At 40.9% G+C, this 23,174-nt stretch overlaps 1 protein-coding gene across 2 annotated transcripts in view; it reads left to right on the top strand.

Annotated features, from left to right (window-relative positions):
- Positions 1 to 23,174, top strand: part of letm1 (leucine zipper-EF-hand containing transmembrane protein 1) — an 87,923-nt gene that overhangs the window by 14,301 nt on the left and 50,448 nt on the right. For both annotated transcript variants that reach the window (XM_060846486.1, XM_060846410.1), the window contains exons 2-3: positions 6,472 to 6,529; positions 12,961 to 13,414. In XM_060846486.1, the coding sequence (XP_060702469.1) occupies positions 6,472 to 6,529; positions 12,961 to 13,414 (512 nt within the window). The remainder of the gene's footprint in view (positions 1 to 6,471; positions 6,530 to 12,960; positions 13,415 to 23,174) is intronic.

The following is a 23,174-nucleotide window of genomic DNA, read 5'->3' as shown; positions in this document are numbered from 1 at the left end:
CCTACCTGTCCATCTTCCCTCCCACGTATTTGCTCCCACCTACATCCACTTTTTGCATTCCCAGGAAAAATGCAGGGAAGTGCACATGAGCAATGGTGGGATTAGCCATTATTCTATTGAATTGTGGAGCAAGTTCGAGGGGCTGAGTAACCCACTCCTGTTGATGTCTCTGTAGTCACTCCAAAATCCTCTTGTCTCACTCCAATTGTCGTGTCTCCCACATATATGGGGATGATTGTTAGATTATTGCAAGCCTTTCCATTATTTCCATATTCACTTTCTTTTGTCATTTGAGATGCAAGCTCTCTGGATGAGATTATTTATTCACTCTTGGGGAATTTTTATTTTATGCCTTTGGGATGTTTACAACTAGCAAGAGAGCTTCCTCAGTTAACCTCAATGTTGAGTTAAGCCACAATACGAGACTGGTGACTTTCAAAGCGATTGGTTACTTTCCCTGAAGTAAATTTAATGAGTTGGGTGGATTTTATGACCATTAGTTCTGTAGTTTCCATGATTAGTTTTCCTGATGTCAGGCCTAGCATTACAACAGGTTTGCTGAACTCATTTTCATCACCAGGCATGGATTTTAAATGTTAAATGTCAAGGCTGTGCACTCAGTATCATCACTAATTAGGTTCCATACTTAAGGGCATTTTCTTTGATAGCTTAAATATCCATATGGAATAATATTTTAAAAGTAATTGGTATTAGTATTTTGTCAAATTGACAAAGGTTTTATTTTCAAAAACAACAAGCCTGATATTTATGATGTCATGTATTGTAAGGAAGCTTTTGTGAGATCACAGTGGTATTTCCACTGCATAATGAAGCAACAGATTGAATCTTACTTTTAATTTAAACTTAACTTGATCAGGATTTGATCAATCAACATTACGTAAGATTGCTAAGTTTAACAGTGTATATGACATAGCTCTAATATTACTATTTAGAGTAATATCTACTTGGTTGTTGTTTGAATATATTTGCTGGACCGATTTTAAGTATTCTGGCTGCAAGGAAAAATAATCTCTGAAAAGCTATGATAGAACAATAATTTTTAATAACAGAATAGAAGAAAAGGACTAGAAATGCTCCAGAGCGCATGACATGATATAACATAAGTCACTGTTGTTCATGCTTTCGTAAGAATTCTTGCTGCATTTGTAATTAACCCATTGTAGGGTGTGGATAAAACCCAACTTAAATGGTTTGTTTTTCTTAATTCATTTTTGGGCCAATAGAAAGACACTGCATGAGCGCCAAGCCTCCAGGCAAGTTTTTCTACAATTTCCCTCCACCACAATTTTACAAAACCAACTATTATACAGTAGTTGAATTTCAAACTGAGGACCTACAAGATTGAGTTTTTTTTCAAAAATTCATTTAATGGGATATGGTCCCTGATTCTTTCTGGCATTTTAAAATGTTGCTGTGTTTTTGCAGTAGACCAGCCCTCCCCTTAGTATGGGAATTCAGGATTTGGACCCAGCAACAGTGAAGGAATGGCAATATGTTTTATAGTCAGAATGGTGTGTGATTTGGAAGGGAACTTGCAAGTGATGGACAATAGACTTGATGTATCTGCTGTCTTTGTGTTTCTAGATTGGTTGTGGGTTTGTGTTGCTGTTGTGGGAGCCTTAGTGAATTTCTGTTAATTACTGTTCAATGTTATTGGAGTGAGTGTTTGTGGATATGCTTAAGCAACTTGCTATGTTCTGGAAGGTATCAAGCTTCCTTTTGTGTTACTGGTACAGCACACTTTCAGCCAGTGGGGAATAAGTAATTACATTGCTGACTTGAGCTTTTACAGATGGTGGGCTGGCTTTGAGGAGTCAGAAAGTGAGTTAATCTCTGAAGGATTCCAAGTCTCTGACTTCTTGTAAGCACAGCATTTAAGGCTGAGTTCAAGTTCTGGTCAGTGGTATCCTCCAGGATTTTGATAGTGGGGTATTCAATAATTTCATTGCTGCTGAAGGTCAAAGATAATGGTTCATTTCTCCCCTGTTTCTCTTGTCCTTGCTTGGCACGTAGCTGACGTGAACATCCCAATTGTCAGCCCAAAACTTGATGTTCTTCATATTTTGCTGCACTTGGACAATGTCTGTTTCAGTATTTGCAGAGTTGCATAAGATGCTGAACGTAGTTCAAGCATCAGTAACTTGGGATCTTAGAATAAGTCCTTCAAGGAAGTTGAAGCTGGATTGTGCCTGAAACACCTACCTTAAAGAACAAGTGCAGATATATTCTGGAGCTGCGATGTCTAACCACCAACAACTGTGGTAAAATTCTAGAATCCATCATTAAGGATGAGGTTTCTAAATTCTTGGAAGAGCAGAGTCTGATTAGAATAAGTCAACATGGATTTAGTAAGGGGAGGTCGTGTCTGACAAACCTGTTGGAATTCTTTGACGAGGTGACAAGTAGGTTAGACCAGGGAAACCCAGTGGATGTGATCTATCTAGATTTCCAAAAGGCCTTTGATAAGGTGCCACACGGAAGGCTGCTGAGTAAGTTGAGGGCCCATGGTGTTCGAGGTGAGCTACTGGGATGGATTGAGGATTGGCTGTCTGACAGAAGGCAGAGAGTTGGGATAAAAGGTTCTTTTTCAGAATGGCAGCCGGTGACAAGCGGTGTCCCACAGGGTTCAGAGTTGGGGCCGCAGCTGTTCGCATTATATATTAATGATCTGGATGAAGGGACTGGGGCATCCTAGCGAAGTTTGCCAATGATACGAAGTTAGGTGGACAGGCAGGTAGTACTGAGGAAGTGGGGAGGCTACAGAAGGATCTAGACAGTTTGGGAGAGTGGTCCAGGAAATGGCTGATGGAATTCAAAGTGAACAAATGCGAGGTCTTGCATGTTGGCAAAAAGAATGAAAGCATAGACTACTTTCTAAACGGTGAGAAAATTCGTAGAGCCAAAGTACAAAGGGATCTGGGAGTGCTAGTCGAGGATTCTCTAAAGGTAAACATGCAGGTTGAGTCCGTGATTAAGAAAGCGAATGCAATGTTGTCACTTATCTCAAGAGGGTTGGAATATAAAAGCACCGTTGTGCATCTGAGACTTTATAAAGTTCTGGTTAGGCCCCATTTGGAGTACGGTGTCCAGTTTTGGTCCCCACACCTCAGGAAGGACATACTGGCACTGGAACGTGTCCAGCGGAGATTCACACGGATGATCCCTGGAATGGTTGGTCTATCATACGAGGAACGGCTGAGGATCCTGGGATTGTATTCATTGGTGTTTAGAAGATTACGGGGAGATCTAATAGAAACTTACAAGATAATACATGGCTTAGAAAGGGTGGACGCTAGGAAATTTTTTCTGTTAGGTGAGGAGACTAGGACCCGTGGACACAGCCTTAAAATTAGAGGGGGTCAATTCAGAACAGAAATGCGGAGACATTTCTTCAGCCAGAGAGTGGTGGGCCTGTGGAACTCGTTGCCGCAGAGTGCAACGGAGGCCGGGACGCTAAATGTCTTCGAGGCAGAGATTGATAGATTCTTGATGTGACGAGGAATTAAGGGCTACGGGGAGAATGCGGGTAAGTGGAGTTGAAATGCCCATCAGCCATGATTGAACGGCGGAGTGGACTCGATGGGCCAAATGGCCTTACTTTCACTCCTATGTCTTATGGTCTTTTGGTCTTCTGTGACCATCCTCCTTTGAGCGATTATATGATTCCAAGGAAGATCTTATTTTCCCTACTTCTAGTTTTTCTACGGTGCCTAGAAATCCCACTGGCTCAAATACAATGACTCATCTTTGGAACTCATCTCTTTTCTCCTTGTTTGAACCAAGGTTGTAATGAGGTTAGGACCTGCATGTCCTCAGTGGAACTCAAACTAAGGGCAGCACGGTGGCACAGTGGTTAGCACTGCTGCCTCACAGCGCCAGGGACCTGGGTTCAATTCCCGCCCCAGGCGACTGACTGTGTGGAGTTTGCACATTCTCTCCGTGTCTGCGTGGGTTTCCTCCGGGTGCTCCGGTTTCCTCCCACAGTCCAAAGATGTGCGGGTCAGGTGAATTGGCCATGCTAAATTGCCCGTAGTGTTAGGTAAGGGGTATATGTAGGGGTATGGGTGGGTTGCGCTTCGGCGAGTCGGTGTGGACTTGTTGGGCCGAAGGGCCTGTTTCCACACTGTAAGTAATCTAATCATCTAATCTGATTGAGCAGGTTATTGTTGCACAAATGCTACTTGATAGCACTATTGATAACATCTTTTATCACTTTACAGATGATGGGAGAGTAGACTGACAGGATGGTAATTATCCAAATTGGGTTTATGTTGCTTTTTGTATCCAGAATCCTGAATTGTTGCACATTTTCGACTTCCTTGAATTTTAATTTTCGGCTCTATGGACTTTCAAGGTTATGTTTAGCAGTGATGTCTGCATGCATAATTACTTGTGTGACCTCTAAACGGTTGCATGGTCAAGCAGTTTAGAGGGAACATTGATTTTCAGATAGGTGCCATAGCTGTCAAGTACTGGAGCACGCTATAGCTGGCTTATTAGCCGATAGTCTGTACAGTACTCAGTGCCTGCTGCTGTTTCTCTGCCATTAAATGAGATTGTGGCTGATCTGATAATCCTGAACTCCACTGTCCTGCTTTTTCCCCATAACCCTTGATTTCCTTCTGATTTGTGTCTATAAAGCTGGGGATCTCTGGCAGAAGCCAAGCTGGCTGTGTTTATATATTGTTAATCTATTCTTGTGTAGTCCTTTAATGGACCATGGTTCATCCTCCAAGGCCAGCTGGATATCTCAGCAGTTTTAGCAGCATCTGTGGAGAGAAAGCAGAGTTAACGTTTCTTATTCACTGACCCTCTCTTAGAACACAGGTTCTGAGGAAGGGTCACTGAACCCAAAAAGCAAACTTTCATTTCTCTCCACAGATGCTACTGGACCTGCTGAGCTTTCCAGCAATTTCTGTTTTGGTTTCTGATTCCCAACATCCACAGTTTTTTCAGTTCTTATTCACCTGGGTATCAATTGGGCCTTGGAATTGTGCCCAGATTAAGAAAAGGAATCCTTGCTGGCAAACCGACATACCCAGACTTAGAAATAGTAGTTCTCACCAAGTCCAGGATCGAGCCTACTAATAGGTTGAAAAATGTGTTGCTGGAAAAGCGCAGCAGGTCAGGCAGCATCCAAGGAGCAGGAGAATCGATATTTCGGGCATAAGCCCTTCCTCATTCCTGAAGAAGGGCTTATGCCTGAAACGTCGATTCTCCTGCTCCTTGGATGCTGCCTGACCTGCTGCGCTTTTCCAGCAACACACTTTTCAGCTCTGGTCTCCAGCATCTGCAGTCCTGACTTTCTCTGACCAATAGATTGTCTGGCTTGCTTGTCATTCTGTGCACTGGGTTACTAGAGATGAGCAATATATGTGGTGTGATCCACAGCTTTAAAATGGTCACTTCAGACAGGGAAGTGGACTAATAGCTCTCGTACTGTATGTCAAGCAAGTGACTTCAACAGATTTTGGTGTCTGTGTGCAACTGTCCACCCTAAGCTCTGGTATACTGAATAAATAAGCTCTAGTGAATACATTTCTTTTCATGATGCTTGTGAATTGAAAGACTGTTTTGCCCATGCCACTATTATTACAATATTATTTCACATTTCACAATTGGAAGTGGATGAACTTTTCAACAAAATTTATGTATTTGAAGAGTGTAGTCAACGAGAAAAGAATCTTGTGTGACAAAATGTGCTTGTTTTATTGAGAATTTGAGTTTCCCTCTTGCAATATGTACCTGTTCATGTTTGAAATTTTAAACAATGTATTCCTTCAAAACAAATGAAGCTTCTCTTCGCATATATTTTTTGGTCACTGATATGGCACCATGCTACTGATAACGAAGGTCTACATTTAACTTGATAACTGCCTTAGTGATGACAGATCAGCTGAGGAAATGAAGATGAAAAATGGGGTTTTGCATTGGTAGTTTCTCGAAGTTTACCTCACTGATTTTTGTCATGGATATTGTCACAAAATATTTTGTCACGGATCTATTTTGAATAAATTAGAGAAAATGTTTGAATGTAGGTGTCTGATAACAAACATGATTCTAGTATGAATTCACTTCCATTGAAACGCTAGCATAGGCTTTATATCCACCTTTAATTGACGTCATAGCTAGACTTTAACATAGTGCATCATCTATTTTATGCACGTTTATGGCAGTTATTCAACAAATGAGGAAAATGAATAGAACAGAGTCTCTTCTGGTATTATGAAATGCAAGTGTCTAAATGTATTGATACCTTATTTAATCCGTAACTTAAAATTTCTGCTGTCCTTTTACTTCGTAGCAAACTTCTTCCTTTTGTTGTAATATGTGGTTAATGAATTTGATTTGTTTGGAAAAATAAATTCTCATCGCCTTTTACCAATCCCCTAGCTTAGTTCAGGGAACGTATTTATGCCATGTTTATCCTTTACTTGCTATTTCTCCTAGGTTGTCTTGGTGAAATTGCCTGTCTCAAGTGTACTGCACTAAGGTTGACAAATCACAGGTAAGCTAACTATTTATCGTCAGACAGTTGTGGATTTCCACAAGAATGGAAACCAGCAAAATTTGTTTCATATTGAGTGTATGTATTTCAAGTTAATTTTGTTCATTTCCCTTTTTTCTCTTACCACAGCTGCTCATGGGGATATTCTTTAATCAGAAATATTAGTTGGGTATAGACCAATTCTCTACAATCCTAAGTGTTCCATAGTGTCTTGGACTGAATTATTCATTATTCTAAATTATTCGAATCAGTTTGACTGGTACTGAAAGTTAATTACCCTCAGTCTCCCATTTTAAATATTGGTCCAGTTTTTTCCTTCACCTTTCCATACCATTGATCTTTTAGGCAGACTGTTCCACATGTTCAGTACTTGAGAAAACAGTTCAAGTTTAAACTGTGTGCCTTTTTTTCCCCAGCCTTGAGCTGCTGCCTTTTGGTTGTAAATTTTGTGGCAGTCTTGAACTTAATAGCTCTTGCAGTTCCTGAATTTAGATTACTTAAGTTTCGGTTGCCTTACTGAAATTCTGACAATTAATTTTCTTCTTAAAGAGTCATATTACTGTACAGCATGGAAACAGACCATTTGGGTCAACTTGTTAATCTAATCCCATTTGGCATATTTAGCCCATATCCTTCGAAACACTTTTTATTCATATACACGTCCTGATGCCTTTTTAAATGTTGTAGCACTAAGTTCATGTTGTTTATTTCTCATGGTTTTTTTAATATATGAAGTCCTTCCAGTTATTCAAAATAGCATGAGGTTCACTTTCATCCTTTTAAAGGACGAAAGAATTTATTTTGGCATCATTATTGGGCATTATTACATGAGAAATGATAAACTGTCAATCAGGCACTGACAAAGTACACTCTGGATTTGTAGTAGGATGATAAAGTTCCTAGTTTCAGGACTGAAACCCAAATTAGTTGGCCTTAAAGAGATCCCTGGCCAATACAACTAGAAATGGCTCTTGTAATTTTTTTTCACTGGTTACTGATATTTTTCTGAATAATAAATAGTTATTTTGAAAACAGTACTACTGGGGGTTGATCAGTCGAGTTGGCTGAATGGCTGATTTGCAATGCAGAGTGAGGGGTTCAATTTCTTCATTGTCTGAGGACTGCTTCTCAACCTCTCCACTTGCCTGACACATGGTGATTCTCAGTTGAATAACCACCTTTCTTGAATGAGAGAGAGCAGCCCTTTGGTCTGCTAAGACTGTGGCAAATTTACATTTACTACTAAATTGCTTTGTTCTTCGGATATTTTAAACTATGCTTTATTGATGAATGAAATCAATTTGAATTTATCTGGGGTGAAATAAATTCCACATTCGTAATGTAGGTTGCTCTTTTATCTGATGCATTAAATCTATAGTAGCATGCATGAGAAAACGATTCCTGCTTTTCAAGGTGCATGTCATTTTTGGGCAGCACTGTCACAACTACTGGGCTTGCAGTGACTTTATTGGTGACTTGATGTTCTGTTTGTTAATGGGAAGTCTTACTGCTAAGACCCATAGAGACCATGTTCTGTCTTGGTATGCACATTTTCCAGCATTTTCACTGGATAAATAGTTGGGTTGAGATCTGAGCAATTTTCCAAATAGTCGTTCTTTCCTTTCAGCTCCCTGGCAGAGCTCAATGCACTGTCATTTCTGCCTGATGATGACCAATTCAATAAAACATTATGTACATGGGTATATTTATCTCCCATATCTAACTTCTTTAGAAGAATTTAGATCACAGTATCCAGTTGATATTGATCTTCAGTGTTTTCATTTGTGTAATATTGATTAAGTAAATGTTACTAAATTTCATCGCTGCTTGCTAATTTTGTGCATTGCAATGCCATTGGGTTTATTAGCAATGCACCTTAAGCAGTTTGTGGGATCAGATTGATGCTGTTTTCCCCCATGTATTTTTTTGTCAATGTCTGGATTTATTTCCAAGACTTGGACTTCACTTGTTACAAAACTAAATTTCTTAAAGGAATCTAATGATGCACCAACATTCTAAGAATATTGGAGTAAAAGCCTGCAGAAAAATCTTTTGCATATCTCTCTGAAATTGGCATTAGTGGAAACAGATAAGGATGACATGAGGACAATTAGAAAGTTCAACAGAGAGCATAATAATAAAGTGCATGCCTGTTTGAGGACATCTTGCTATCAGATGAATGTCACTCCAGGGACACAGACATATTTCATTTTTCTGATGAGAATTAAGTAAGTTTATGGCTGCTATTTGTTGTGAGAGAGAGTTATGTAGTTGGAATTAGAAAATCACAAAAGAATATCTTTCTGACTTGTCGTCTGCAAGAGTAGTTCAGGTTCTTCCACTCATTTCCCCACAGCTGTGCAAATATTTCTTCAGGTAATTCCCCAATTTCTTTGGAAAGCCATGATTCCTTGCGACCTTGGAGACAATTTCAGTGCATTCCAAATCCCAATCATATGCTATGGCTATGGGATTAATGTAAGTGATAGGTATTTTTGGTGGTTTGGACTGTGCTGTATGATTCAATGACAATACATACGGTCGACTTTCCTCATGTCACCTTTGCTCTTTTCCCTTTAGCAGTATACTGATGCACTCTGAGATGGTCTGAGCAGCAATTATTTGCCGTATCATACAGAAGACCAAAACGCCAGAGAAGTCACTGTAGGCAGTGCAGTCATTCAAAATGATCATGGCTGATCATATCTTGGTCTCGACTCTACCTTTCACCTAACCTCTTCCATCACCCTTCAACTTCAGTCTCCAAATAAACCCATTGGACTATAAGCTAATTGTGTGTGGGCACATTGACCCCTGTTTCTAGATGCCTCTGCATGCACAGCAGCAAGGAGAATTAGTGAGTGTTGACATTAAGCTCAGCTTTTGAGCAAGATTGTTTGACTAGATATAAATAGTACAATAACACAGGGTTTAGTTCTTGGGACCCAGCTATTTAGAATCTAGATTAACAACTTGGTTGCAGGGATAGAAGGTGCTAACAAAATTTACATATGAAAACATCACCTACTAAAACAGTGGGAAGCTAAGTTGCAATGAAGAAATTTTACAAATGGATATTGACAGGTTAGATTTGGCATGTAGAGTTTAACATGGATAAGAGAGGTTATTTATCTTGAGAGAAAAACAGAAAAGTAACATGATCTAAATGCAGAGAAATCAGAGTGCTTTAGTGCAGCAGGATCTGGTATTCTTGTGCATGAATCATAGAAAATGAGTATACAGGTACAGCAGGTATATTGGACTGTCTCCAAATAAGGAAAACAAATGGAGTTCTGGCATTTATTGCTAAAGAAACAGTAAATAAAGTAAGCAATTCTTGCTGCAATTGTTCAAGGCATTAGTGCGGCTGCAGCTGGTGCTACATACAGTTTGGATCCCCCGAGGCAGAATGTTGCATTGGATGCAATTCAGAGGGAGTTCACTAGGTTGATTCTGGAGATACGTGTCTCTCTTATGAAGAGAGATTGTTAAAATCACAAACCATCTTATAGTCCAACAGGTTTATTTGGAAGCACTAGGTTTCGAAGCACCGTTTTTTTCATTAGGTGGTTGTGGAGCTGAAGATCATGCTCTCAGAATTCTTAGCCAAAGGAGTCCAGTGTCATGTATATGTGATACAGTAAGCAATCTTAGATTAAGACTTTTTCATCTTTTTATTATGACATATATGCTGGTTTCTGTTCTTAGATATGAAAATCCTAGAACTTTTTAAAAATTACATTCTCAAGATTGGTCAGCATTTCAAACAATTGGTACGAAGACTGTGTGTCACAATACTATGTCAGACTGACGAACCCTTTGGCTATAAATTCTGTGAGCGTGATCTTAACCTCCACAACCACCTTATAAAGGAGCAATGTTCCAAATGCTAGTGCTTAAAAATAAACCTGTTGGATTATAACCTGGTGTTGTGATTTTTAACTTGATCCACGCCAGTCCGACCCTGACACCTCCAAGTCATGGAGAGAGATTGAGCAGTTTAGGACAACACACTCTGTATTTAAAATGAGAGGAGATTTTGCATCTTGTATACCTAATTGAGGTATTTGTGATGCAAGAGGGTTATGACAAAGTACACACGCAAAGAATGGGCAATCTGGAATGAGAAGTTGTTGCTTTAGAATAAGGGGTAGCAAATTTGAAATAAATGAGAAATTACTTCTGAGTCGTAAATCTATGGAATTCACCACCCCAGAATATGATGGCCCCAGGCACTGAATAAATTCTAAATAAAGAGACGGATGGATTTTTAATTAGTAATGAGTTAAAGAGCTGTGGAAGAGGTTCAGCTAAAATTGGAGTTGAGACCAAGATATCAACTGCCGTGTTCATGTCGAATGGCAGAGCAGGCTTGAAGGGCTGAATTGCCTACTCCTGCTTCTAGTTTCCATGTTCTTCTGTTCACTTGTTGGAATATAGCCTACCATTGGACTGTCTCCAAATGGTTTCTTAAATCTGAAGAGTCTTTGGCCCTTCTTCCGACAGGAACAGTTTTTCCCCAACTTACTACATTCAGACCTGTCGTGATTTGAGCTCCTCTGTAAAATATGTTGTCATGTTTCTCGAAGGATAACAGTTTGTTTCTCCAATCTATCCATGTAAATGCAATCCCTCATCCATTTAATTGGTCCCTTAATCTTTCTGCACTTTCTCTTGCGCCTTCACATCCTTCTGAAGGGCAGCCTAATGTTTTAATAATGTCTCAGTCGTGGATTTTAGCCTGAAATTGACCCCCATGATTTCCAAGTTTGATCCTTCAACCACCCTTTATTATGAAGACTTTCTTAAAGTAGCTTAATTTCTGAATAGTTTTGATTTCTAACTTCAACATTCATGTCTCCCAACCTAGGCGACTTCTGGTACAAGTAGAAAATGTTTCTCTGCACCCGATCAAGTACTTTCAAAATAATAAAACCTTTAACCTTATCACCTGAGCCGTGAATATTCCAGGAAATAAAGCTGACTTTATGTAATCTCTTCTCTTAGTCTAACTGTCTAACCCTTGGACCCAGGTTAATCTGTCTGATTCTTTCAAGGATGATAAGCCTTTGCTTATTTTTGTTGTCTAGAACTATAGTGCTCCAATTTGGGCTAACCATGAGCTTTATATATGTGTAAGAAAAGTTCTAATCTTCTTTCCTCTTTCCATCTTCATTAACCTATTTCATGTTTTTCTTGTACTTGGTCATACTACCATTGACTTTTACAGATTGATTTATAATTGTTGTGAGTTATTGGACTTCGAATAAGTTTGAAATGGAATATTATTCTGATATGATTTCAGAGGTGCAACTGTGCACGTACAAATGAATAGCACAGCTATTTTTGCATTGGAAACCAACACCTTGTTTCTATAAACAAAAATACCAATTTTGTCTACTTTTGCTTCAAGCTGAATGAAATCCTGCAACCTTTAGATTATTTATTTTCATCTATTAATGGCTTTTTGTAACTTGTTCATCCATAATGCTTTCCACGGCTTTCATCAATCAAGTGAGCAGTTGAGGCATTAGACAAATTCTCATGGGGCTTTTTTATTTCAGCTCTATTACATTACATTTAAACTAACAGTTACTTTTTCAGAAACTTATCAGATAGCTTCGAGAAACTCATTTAAGTTCATGGATAGTCATCCTCCTGTTTACCAAGGATTGTTTCCTAGTTCGCATCAGTGTTTTGGATTTGTGAAGAGCAGATCACATCTATGTACTTTGTGTACAGCCCAAATTACGAGGAGTTTATCACTTTTTTTTTCTCCAGTAACATCTGCACAACAAAAAGCAGACTAAAAGGTCTACATTTTCTTGGTTTCTCTGCATCCACAATGACCTCCCTACTTTGTGGGGCTTTGCCCATCTTTACTACTTTTTTCTTCAGCACGGTTTTCTTTTTGACATATACTTTACTTCAGCAAGTTGCAGTTTTAGTTAATTGTATTCTCCCATATTATCCTCCCTGTCAATTTGTCAGATAGACACAAATTAATGCAAGAATCCTCATCCATTTATGGAAAGAGCACAGATGTGTTTCTCCATGACCTTGCTATATCGTGCTTGAGTTCAATCAAACCTACCAAGTTTTTCTCATGCTATTTGTCATAGTGTGATTTGCAGAGTAAGCTGTCAAGTTAGTTAGTTATTTGTGTTGAGCAGGTTGCATTACTTAGTTCTAGCACTTAACCTTAAATAAGTCCAGAATAAAATGTATTCCACCTTGATGCCAATTGATTGATAGCTATTTTAGACTTGATTACTTTACTTTTGCTAGGTGCAAATCAGGATTTTTCTGTAAGAATTGAAGTTTTTTTTCTTTTGCAGTAAATTATTGAAATTCTTTCAGAAATAAATGAAGATTTACTATGTTTCTTAAATTTGTTTGAAATAATTTTGATTTCTGATCTATTTTTCCAGAAATGTTTGCTTCAGAAACTGCAGCATAGTGTCTTCGATCAACAATCCTTTGCACATAAGAGATCGCTATAACAATTGGACAAAAGGACCAAAACGTTTGTATTGTGGAGTTGTGGGTGCTCCTCTGCCTTGCACTTCTACCAAGATGAGTTTTACTGGAACCCATTGTGTAGCAGTAAGATGGTGGCATTCTACACATCACATGTATGACGACTCCAAGGTTGAAAAATCTCTCAAATCTCTGAAGGATAAGAATAAGCGACTGGAAGAAGGTGGTCCTGTGTATAGTCCTATAGAACCTGAACTCCGCAAGTCCCTGAGTCAGAAGATTGTAGATGAAGTAAAACACTACTATCATGGCTTCAGGTTGTTATGGATTGACACAAAGATAGCAGGCAGAATGCTTTGGCGGATCCTGAATGGGTATACTCTGTCAAGGAGAGAGCATAGACAGGTATATGAACAGGCACCATTTGTGCACAACTTTTAGCTCACTTTCTAAATTGAATTCCAATGTTTCGCAGACTTTTCAGCTTTTAGCAGAAATGTAGTAAGTCTTGGTAATCTTCATTGGAATGAACATGGCATTGACTAATTATTCTTACTACATAGGAGAGAGGAAAAACTGAAATGCAGACACTTTAAGTTCTGCCTCTGCCACCCATCTCTTCCTCAGTTGTAACTTGCTGCAAATTCCCCTCGTTTTTAGAGTCTACAAAAGCTTTGTTTTTACTAATTCCGGGCCTGGTCCATAACAACAGTACATGCCAGTAAGTGCCAGTACACATCTATTGCTTGGAGAAAGTGAGGACTGCAGATGCTGGAGAGTCAGTTGAAAAGTCTGGCACTGGAAAAGCACAGCAGGTCAGGCAGCATGCAAGGTGTAGGTGCCCTTCATCAGGAATTCCAGATGGAACAAAATTAGACGAGCCACCTGGTATTTGACATTGGAAATTTTGTTTAAATTCAGTTGTAGGGCATAGGCATCACAAGTTGGCCAGCATTTATTGCCCATCCCTATGTTCCCTTGAACTGAGTGGCGTGTTATGCCAAATAGGGGGTCAATTACTGTGGCTCTTCAGTCACACAATAGACTAGACCAGGTGAAGATGACAGATTTCCTTCCCTTAAGGGCATTCATGAACTAAATGCGTTTTTCTCACAATAGACTGTCTCACAGTCATCTGAAATTTAGCTTATGTCCATGTTGTAACTTAGGCTGTGGTGGAACTCAAACTGGACCTCACTAAGTCAAGTCGCAATTTAAAAAGAGGTAGACAACCCTTTATCCAAAATCCGAAAATCTCAATGTCTGAAGTTGTTTTCACATTAACAAGGTTGTTTGGCATACAAACAGTTAACCCAACACCACACACACTCGGTGCGTGTCACTCAGATGCAACGTGTCGGGGTGTGGCCCAGCACTGGCAGGCCTTAATTCTGTTTCAGGGCCAGTTTTACTACAGTAAGTCTGTTCTTTGGTGAGGCAAGATGGCCTCATGTTCCTGCCTTCACAGTGACCATGCCCTCAGTCATGTGACACTACTATTGTGCAAAATAGGAATCTTTCAGAGTAGAACTAACAGCTTAGAGCTGAAGAGCAGAGAGGTTATGCTGGAACTGTGTAAAATATTAGTTAGGCCACAACAAGAGTGTGTGCAGTTCTGGAATTCACATGAGAGGAGAGAGACCAGAAAAGATCTACCAGGATATTACCTGGTTGGAGAGAGAAAGTTGTGAAGAGAGATTGGAGACGCTGGGTTTTTTTTTAACCTTGGAGCAGAGGAGACTGAGGGAGGGCATGATTGAGACATGTACAATTGAGGGGCCTAGATAGAGTAGACAGGAGTGAATGATGATCAGGAAGCATAGATTTGAAGGTAAAAGGTTTTGTGGGGATGTGAAGAAAAATATTTTTACCCAGAGAGATGGGAATCTGGCACTCACTGCCTGAGAGTACAGTAGGGAGAGAAATCCTCAACATTTCAGAAGTATTTAGCTGTGCACTTGCTGTGTCAAGGTATACAAGGCTGTGGGCCAAATACTGTAAAATGAGGTTGGAATCGTAAGCTGATTGTTTTTGACTGGAGCAGATTTGATGGGGCTAAGGGCTGTTTTCTGTGCTATCAATTTCTCTATATGAAACTAAGTAGCAAGTAATGTTACATAACAAGTGCCAGGCAATTATATTCTCCAACGAAAGACCATCTAACCATCTCCACAGGACTTTCACTCTATTGCTGAATTCCCCCACTTCCAACATTCTTGGGGTTGTCATTATCCAGAAAGTCAACTGGATCACCTGTCCAAATGCTGTTGCTGCATGAGCAGGTGAGAAACTGAGGCTTCTGAGAGAAGCAACTTTCATCTTGCTTCCCTAATGCTTGTTCAGCATCTGCATGGCACATGCAAGGATGGTGACATAGTTTTAGCTTGGCTGACTGCTGCTCCAACAGTGCTCATAGCTTGAAACCATCAGAACAAAGCATTATGCTTAATGGATGCCCATCCATGAGGCTAAGCATTCACTCTCTCCACCTACAACACAGTGGCAGCAGGGTGTATCAGGTACCTGATGTTCTGCTGCAACTTCAAACAATACAGCACAGCACCAGGCCCTCTGGCCCTCCAAGCCTGTGCTGAAACATTTTCCCCTTCCAGAATTAACTCTCTTCACTTAGAGGATCCATATCCCTTTATTCCCTTCCCATTCATCTATTTGTTTCCGTGCTCCTTGAATGCTGCTGCTTCCACCACCACCTGTGGCAGTGCATCCCAGGAACTCACCACTCTTTTTTTGTGTGGAGAAACTTGCCTTGCATATGTCTCTTCTTACCCGTCCCGCCCCCCACCTCCACCAGTAAGCTTCTCTCAGGTCACCCCTCAGCCTCCTGCCTTCCAATGAAAACCAACCTTTGGGTGACGAAGGGGTAGTGCTTCGAAAACTTGTGATTTCAAATAAACCTGTTTGTATTATAACCTGGTCTCGTGTGACTATTTGAACTTCCAATGAAGGCAAACATGCCATAGGCCATTTTTACTTCCTCAGCTACCTGCGTTGCCACTTTCAGTGATCTGTGGACGTGGACACTCGGGTCTCTGTATATCAGTACTCCCAAGGGTTCTGCCAATCACTGTATAATTTCCACCTGTCCTTGACCTTCCAAAATGCCTGACCTTTTTGTCTAGATTAACCTTCACCTGACACATTTCTGCCCATGCGTCCAACTTGTCTATATCCTGCCCTATCCTTTGGTAATTATCCTCCCTAGCTGCAATTCCAGCAATCTTTATATCGTCCGCAAATTTTCTAATTAGACCAAACACCTTTTCCTCCAATTCATTTTATACAGACCACGAACAGCAGAGGTCCTAGCACTGACCCTGGTAGAGCACCATTAATCACAACCCTATATTCGGAAAAGTATCCTTCCACTGCTAACCTTTGTTTCCTATGACTAAGCCAGTTCTGTATTCACCTTGCCAGCTCACCCTGATACCATATGACTTCATCTGTTGTACCATTCTGCCTTGAGGGACCTAGTTGCTGAAGTCCATGAATACAGCATCAATTGGTTTTCCTCACGCATCTTCATTACTATCTCAAAGCAAAATTCGATCAAGGTTGTGCCTCACTAACTACCATGCATAAAATCATGCTGTCTCTTGTTAATAAGTCCATTTGCTTTGAAATGCATGTAGATTATCTGATAATCTTTTGCAATAATTTCTCAACCACTGATGTGGGGATCTCCGGTCTATAATTTCCTAAATCATCCCCGCTATTATTCTTAAACAATGAGACTACATTAATTATTCTCCAGTCCTCTGGGACCTCACCTGTGGCCAAAGAGGATACAGTGATGTCTGTCAATGCTCCAGCAATTTGTTTTCTTGCCTACCTCCATATGCTGAGATAGATCCCATCAGGACCATTTGGGGTTGCATAACTATTTAGCATATGGAGGTCTCCTTCATTATTGAAATTAACCTTACAAATTGCTCCACCCGTCAAGAAATGGCCATGCACCACCACCACAGAATCAGGAAAGAGCTATGAATCTGTCAATCCTTTCCGTGAAGGGCCTTAATACCTTAATACTTTAAGATGCACAACACCTCTTACTTTTTAATACCAACTTAGCTTACTTGAGATCATCATCCACCAATTCCTTCTCTTTGTTGAATATCGGCACACAATATTTGTTTAAGATCTCACCTACTGCTTCTGGCTCCACACTTAGATTCCCTCCTTTGTCCTTAAGTGGGCCAGTCCTTTCCCTGGCTACCCTCTTGCTTTTTATATGTGTGTAAAAAGCTTTTGGATTCTCCTTAATCCTGTTTGCTAACGACTTTTCATGATCACTTTTAGTACTTCTAATTCCTTTTTTTTTCCCTACTTTTGAGGGCTTTCAGTTCCCCTCCTAGACGTTACATTTGCTTCCTTTTTCTTTTTGACCAAGGTCATAACATACCTGGTCAAGTGAGGTTCATGTAATTTGCTATACCTATCCTTCATTCTCACAGAAACATGCTGCTCCTGAGCTCTTATCAACTGCCGTATGAAATACTCCCAATTGTCCAATGTGGATTTGCCCTCAAACAACCGCCTCCAATCAACTTCTTGCCAATACTGTACTGTTGTAGTTCGCCTTCCTCCAATTTAACACCTTCACCCGAGAACTGCTGTTATCCCTATCCATGAGTATCTTAAAACCCACGGTATTATGGTCACTACTCCTGAAATGCCATCCCACTGAAACTTCACTCACCTGGCCGGGCTCTTCCCCAAAATGGAGTCCAGTTTAATTTTTTTCCCTGGTTGGACTTTTTATATTCTGTCAAGAAATCTTCCTGAATAGTCCTTACAAATTCTTCCCTATCCAAGCCCCTACCCCGTAGTGAGTCCCAGCCAATATAGGGAAGCTAAAATCACCCACCACAACAACCTTGTTGTTTTTACATCTTTCCAAAATCTGTCTACATATCCTCTATCTCTTGCTCACTGTCGGGAGGCTTGCAGTATACCCCCGGCATTGTGGTTTTCTAGATTACTTGCAATGTGGAAACAGGCCCTTCGACCCAACAAGTCCACACCGACCCATTTGAAGTGCACCCACCCAGACCCATTCCCCTATATTTACCCCTGCACCTCCCACTATGGGCAATTTAGCGTGGCCAGTTCACCTAACCTTTGATCGTTTTGATCTTTGAGTTATACCAAATTGCCTCAATGCATGAGAATTCTGATGTATCCAACCTCAGCTGCGCGATATTCCTTTACTCGTACTACAACTCCTTCACCCCTTTACATCCCCTTCAATCACACCTGAAGCACCTAAATCCTGAGACAGTCGCTTGCCAGTCTTGTCCTCCTTTCAGCCAAGTCTCCATAATTGCAATGATGTCACAGTTCTAAATGCTAACCCATGCTCTAATGTTAAAGTACTTATTTGAAACAGCGCAGGGAATCCCTGATGAACTCTACCTGTAAGCCTCTCTTGGTCCGTCCCGGAGATCATACTCTGTGGTCGTCTGGAATATAAGACTCTTACAGCCAGTTTAGTTTAAATTAAATTATTACTTTTATTGACAAATGGCATCAAAGTTACACTATAACATAGATGCCTACAAGCCAGGCTTGAGCTAAGGTTATTCAAACCATTAGCAGAGTAGCGGCACCTGCTCTTACCCTTCAGAGCTCTCTTGGTTTATTCTCTCTATTGCTGCAGACCAGCTGTCTTTATACAGAATTTGGTATTAAAATGGCAAAAATGCCACATGTCCTCAATCAGATAAGCAGCAACAAAATGGCAAAAGTTTGCAGAGGAAGAGAAACTCATTGACCGGTCTGAGTACGCTTCAGTAATTAAGCATCATGGGAACCCTGATCAAGCCAGGCCCCAAATGGCCAATTGCTTTGACTAGATAACCTTCCCTTTGCATTATTATCACATTTTGTCCTAATGAGGGACTAGTCTAAACAACGTGGAAAAGGACATGAAGTAACCTCGCTCAGCTAACATGCCCAGGATCATTGTCCTACAAAATGGCTTTTTCTTTTAAAATCATTTTAGGTTCCCAAAATTCAAATTAAATTCATAACATTCCCAGATCTTGAGCTTCAGGGAACAACCCATATACAAGGAAAGTTAGAACAAGGGAAGTCCAGAAACACAACTATCAATGAAGCAGAAAACTCAGAAAGGGATCATGCTGTAAGGTTGAGTGAAATAGGAGTTGATGGAAAGGGTGAGGGCAGTAACAAATTAAAAATACTATATATGAATGCACAAAGCATTAAAAATAAGATGGATGAGCTTGAGGTTCTTTTGGAAATTGGCAAATACGATATTGTAGGGACAACCGAGACGTGGCTTCACGTGGACAGGGCCTAGGAAATGAATATTCAAGGCTACACGTGCTATCGTAAGGACAGACTGACGGGCAGAGAGGGTGGGGTGGCCATGTTGGTAAGGGATGATATTCAGTCCCTTGCGCGGGGGACCTAGAATCAGGGGATGTAGAGTCAGTATGGATAGAGCTGAGAAATTCTAAGGGTAAAAACTCCCTCTTGGGAGTTATCTACAGGCCCCCAGTCGTCTGGATGTCAGATGTAAGTTGAATCAGGAGCTGAAATTGGCCTGTCACAAAGTTGTTACTGCAGTTGTTATGGGGGATTTCAACATGCAGCTAGACTGGGAGAATCAGGATGGTATTGGACCTCAAGAAAGAGACTTTTTGGAGTGCCTCCGAGATGGATTCTTAGAACAGCTGGTGCTGGAGCCTACCAGGGAGAAGGCAATTCTGGATCTGGTATTGTGCAACGAACCAGAATTGATCAGGGACCTCGAAGTGAAGGAGCCACTGGGAAGTAGTGACCATAATACAATAAACTTCAATCTGCAATTTGAGAGGGAGAGGGTACAATCGGCAGTGACAATATTTCTGTTGAATAAGGGGAACTCTGGAGCTATGAGGGAGGAGCTGGCCGAAGTTCAATGGTGCAATACCTTAGCAGGGATGATAGTGGAGGAACAATGGCAGATATTTCTGTGTTTAATGTAGAAGATGCAGGATCAGTTCATTCCAAAAAGGAAGAAAGATCCTAGGAGGAGGCATGGATGGCCGTGGCTGACGAGGGAAGTTAAGAAACATATTATGTTAAAAGAGAAAAAGTATAACATAGCAAAGATAAGTGGGAAAACGGAGGACTGGGAAGCTTTTAAAGAACAACAGAGGATTACTCAGAAGGAAATACGCAGAGGAAAAATGAGGTACGAAAGTAAAATATAAAGGAGGATAGTAAAAGCATTTTTAAGTATGTGAAAGGTGAAAAAAATGGTTAAGACTAAAATTGGGGCCCTTGAAGACAGAAACAGGGGAATATATTACAGGGATCAAAGAAATGGCAGAAGAATCGAATTGGTACTTCAGATCTGTGTTCACTGGGGAAGACACAAGCAATCTCCCTCAGGTAACAGTGGCTTCAGGGAATTTATGTTTGCCAGGAATTGGTGTTGGAGAGACTGTTAGGTCTGAAGTTTGATAAGTCCCCGGGACTTGATGGTCTACATCCCAGGGTACTGAAGGAGGTGGCTCGAGAAATCATGGATGCGTTATTGATTGTTTTCCAGAGTTCGATAGATTCGGGATCAGTTCTGGCAGATTGGAGGGTGGCTAATGTTGTACCACTTTTGAAGAAAAGTGGAAGAGAGAAAGCAGGAAATTATAGACCAGTTAGCCTGACCTCAGTGGTGGGAAAGATGCTGGAGTCTATTATAAAGGATGAAATTACGACACATCTGGATAGTAGTAACAGGATAGGTCAGAGTCAGCATGGATTTATGAAGGGGAAATCATGCTTGACTAATCTTTTGGAATTTGTTGAGGATGTAACTCTGAAGATGGACGAGGGAAATTCAGTAGATGTAATGTACCTAGACTTTCAGAAAGCTTTTGATAAAGTCCCACATAGGAGGTTAGTGAGCAAAATTAGGGTGTGTGGTATTGGGGGCAAAGTACTAACTTGGATTGAAAGTTGGTTGGATGATAGGAAACAAAGAGTAGTGATAAACGGCTCCATTTCAGAATGGCAGGCAGTGACCAGTGGGGTACCGCAGGGATCCGTGCTGGAACCGCAGCTTTTTACAATATATATTAATGATATAGAAGATGGTATTAGGAATAACATTAGCAAATTTGCTGAAGATACTAAGCTGGGTGGCAGGGTGAAATGTGAGGAGAATGTTAGGAGATTACAGGGTTACTTGGACAGGTTAGATGAGGAGAAACTTCTTCACCCAGAGAGTGGTGGCTGTGTGGAATGCTCTGCCCCGAGGGCAGTGGAGGCCCAGTCTCTGGATTCATTTAAGAAAGAGCTCTCAAGAATAGTGGAATCAAGGGTTATGGTGATAAGGCAGGAACAGGAGACTGATTAAGGATGATCAGCCAATATCATATTCAATGATGATGCAGGCTCAAAGGGCAGATTGGCCTATTCCTGCACCTCTTGTCTAGTCAATCCATGACAAGCAATTGTCACTCAAATCAGATCACAGAGTTAACCTTTCCGCCAGCTTCTGTTCCCCCTCGCCCTCTCTTTTAAGACATCAGTCCCAATCCTGCCCAGGTGTAACCTGTCCAGTTTGTCCACCTCCCCCCAGAACCAGTCCCATTGCCCCATGAATCTGAAACCCTTCCCCTCTCTCCATCTTTTCCTCCTATGTATCCTGCTGTTCCTGCTCTACTTGCTCGTGGCACTGGTAGTAATCCTGAGATAACTACCTTTTGAGATCCTACATTTGAACTTTGTTCTTAGTTCTCTATGTCCTGCTTTTAGGACTTTTTTTTGTTTAACCTATGTCGTTGGTATCAATATCTACACAATCACTGGCTATTTGCAGCTGGAGACACTTGCACACGTGCAGATCCTGGGCACACGAAATGTGCCTGGCTTCCCACATTGAGCAAGAGGAACAGACTATGATTTGGAGCTCTCCTTCCATGTCTTACCCGTTTTAACTTAACTAATTGTTACAGCATCAAATACTTTTAATACTGAGTTGAAGCTGCTGGTCTGCTCTGCTCCAAAAACAATTTCTCACACATTGCATGCTACTCACCAACAGCCTTTTCCAGAAGCTGTTTAGGCCTGCACTCTTTTTTACCTGCTGGAACTCTTGTTGCAAGCCAGCCTTTTCATGATAATCTGTCTCCTCTCCTCTGAACCTTGCCTTTTTTTCAGTTAGAGGAAAAATGGGGAGTGGAGACACTATAGTAATATCATGGTTGGGGCTGTTCCTTAACACCAGGTTCTTCCAACAATGTCTCAGCAACCTCCCAGTTGGATGCTGTTCCTCCTCCTTATCACCAGGGATCATGTTCCATGATGCCCTTCACACCTATACTGACTGTAAAATCCACCCCCAGAATGCAAACTAATGTCTCATCCCGTCGTGGTTGGATCTCAAGAATCATTTCCTGCCTTGCAAACCCACAATATTAGAAGGACAAGGGTAAGGGCAGCAGCTGCAAAGAAACGCCATTACACAAGTTCTCTTCCTAGTCCCTCTCTCTGTCCTGACTTGGAACTGTGGTGAAGATTGGCATTCCTTTGCTATTATAAGATCAAACAAATTGCTAGAGCCTTGAGTTTACTGACACTAGATGGACTGATTCAAGAAGGCAGTTCAGTGCTATCTTATCTGAAGCCCAAGAACAAAGCCCGGCGGGACATCACTCATTACTGACTTCCCAGCAGAATACTTTCCATCTACAACCACTCTCTGCCTTCTGTCAGCCAACCAATTCTGAATCCAGATAGCCAAATCTCCCTGTATCCCATATCTCTGACATTGTGAATGAGCCTACCATGGGGAACCTTATCAAATGGCTAACTGAAGTCGATACCACATCCACTGCTCGAACTTCATTGACCTGTCTTGTCACCTCCTCAAAGAACTCAATAAGATTTGTGAGGCATGACCTGCTCCTCACAAAGCCATGCTGACTGCCTTTAATCATGCTATGCTTTTCCAAACAGTCATAAATCCTATCCCTCAGAATTCTTTCCAAAACCTTGCTGACCAGAAATGTAAGACTAATCTGTAATTGCCAGGGATTTCCCTATTGCCCTCTTGAAAAGAGAAACGACATTTGCTTCCTTCCAATCCTCCGGTACAACTCCCATGGAGAGTGAGGCAGTGAAGATC

The sequence above is a fragment of the Hemiscyllium ocellatum genome, chromosome 1, assembly GCF_020745735.1.
Source record: "Hemiscyllium ocellatum isolate sHemOce1 chromosome 1, sHemOce1.pat.X.cur, whole genome shotgun sequence".
Classification (NCBI taxonomy): Eukaryota; Metazoa; Chordata; class Chondrichthyes; order Orectolobiformes; family Hemiscylliidae; genus Hemiscyllium; species Hemiscyllium ocellatum.
The sequence above is the reverse complement of the archived record's forward strand: the minus strand, read 5'-3'. Positions and strand labels throughout refer to the sequence as shown.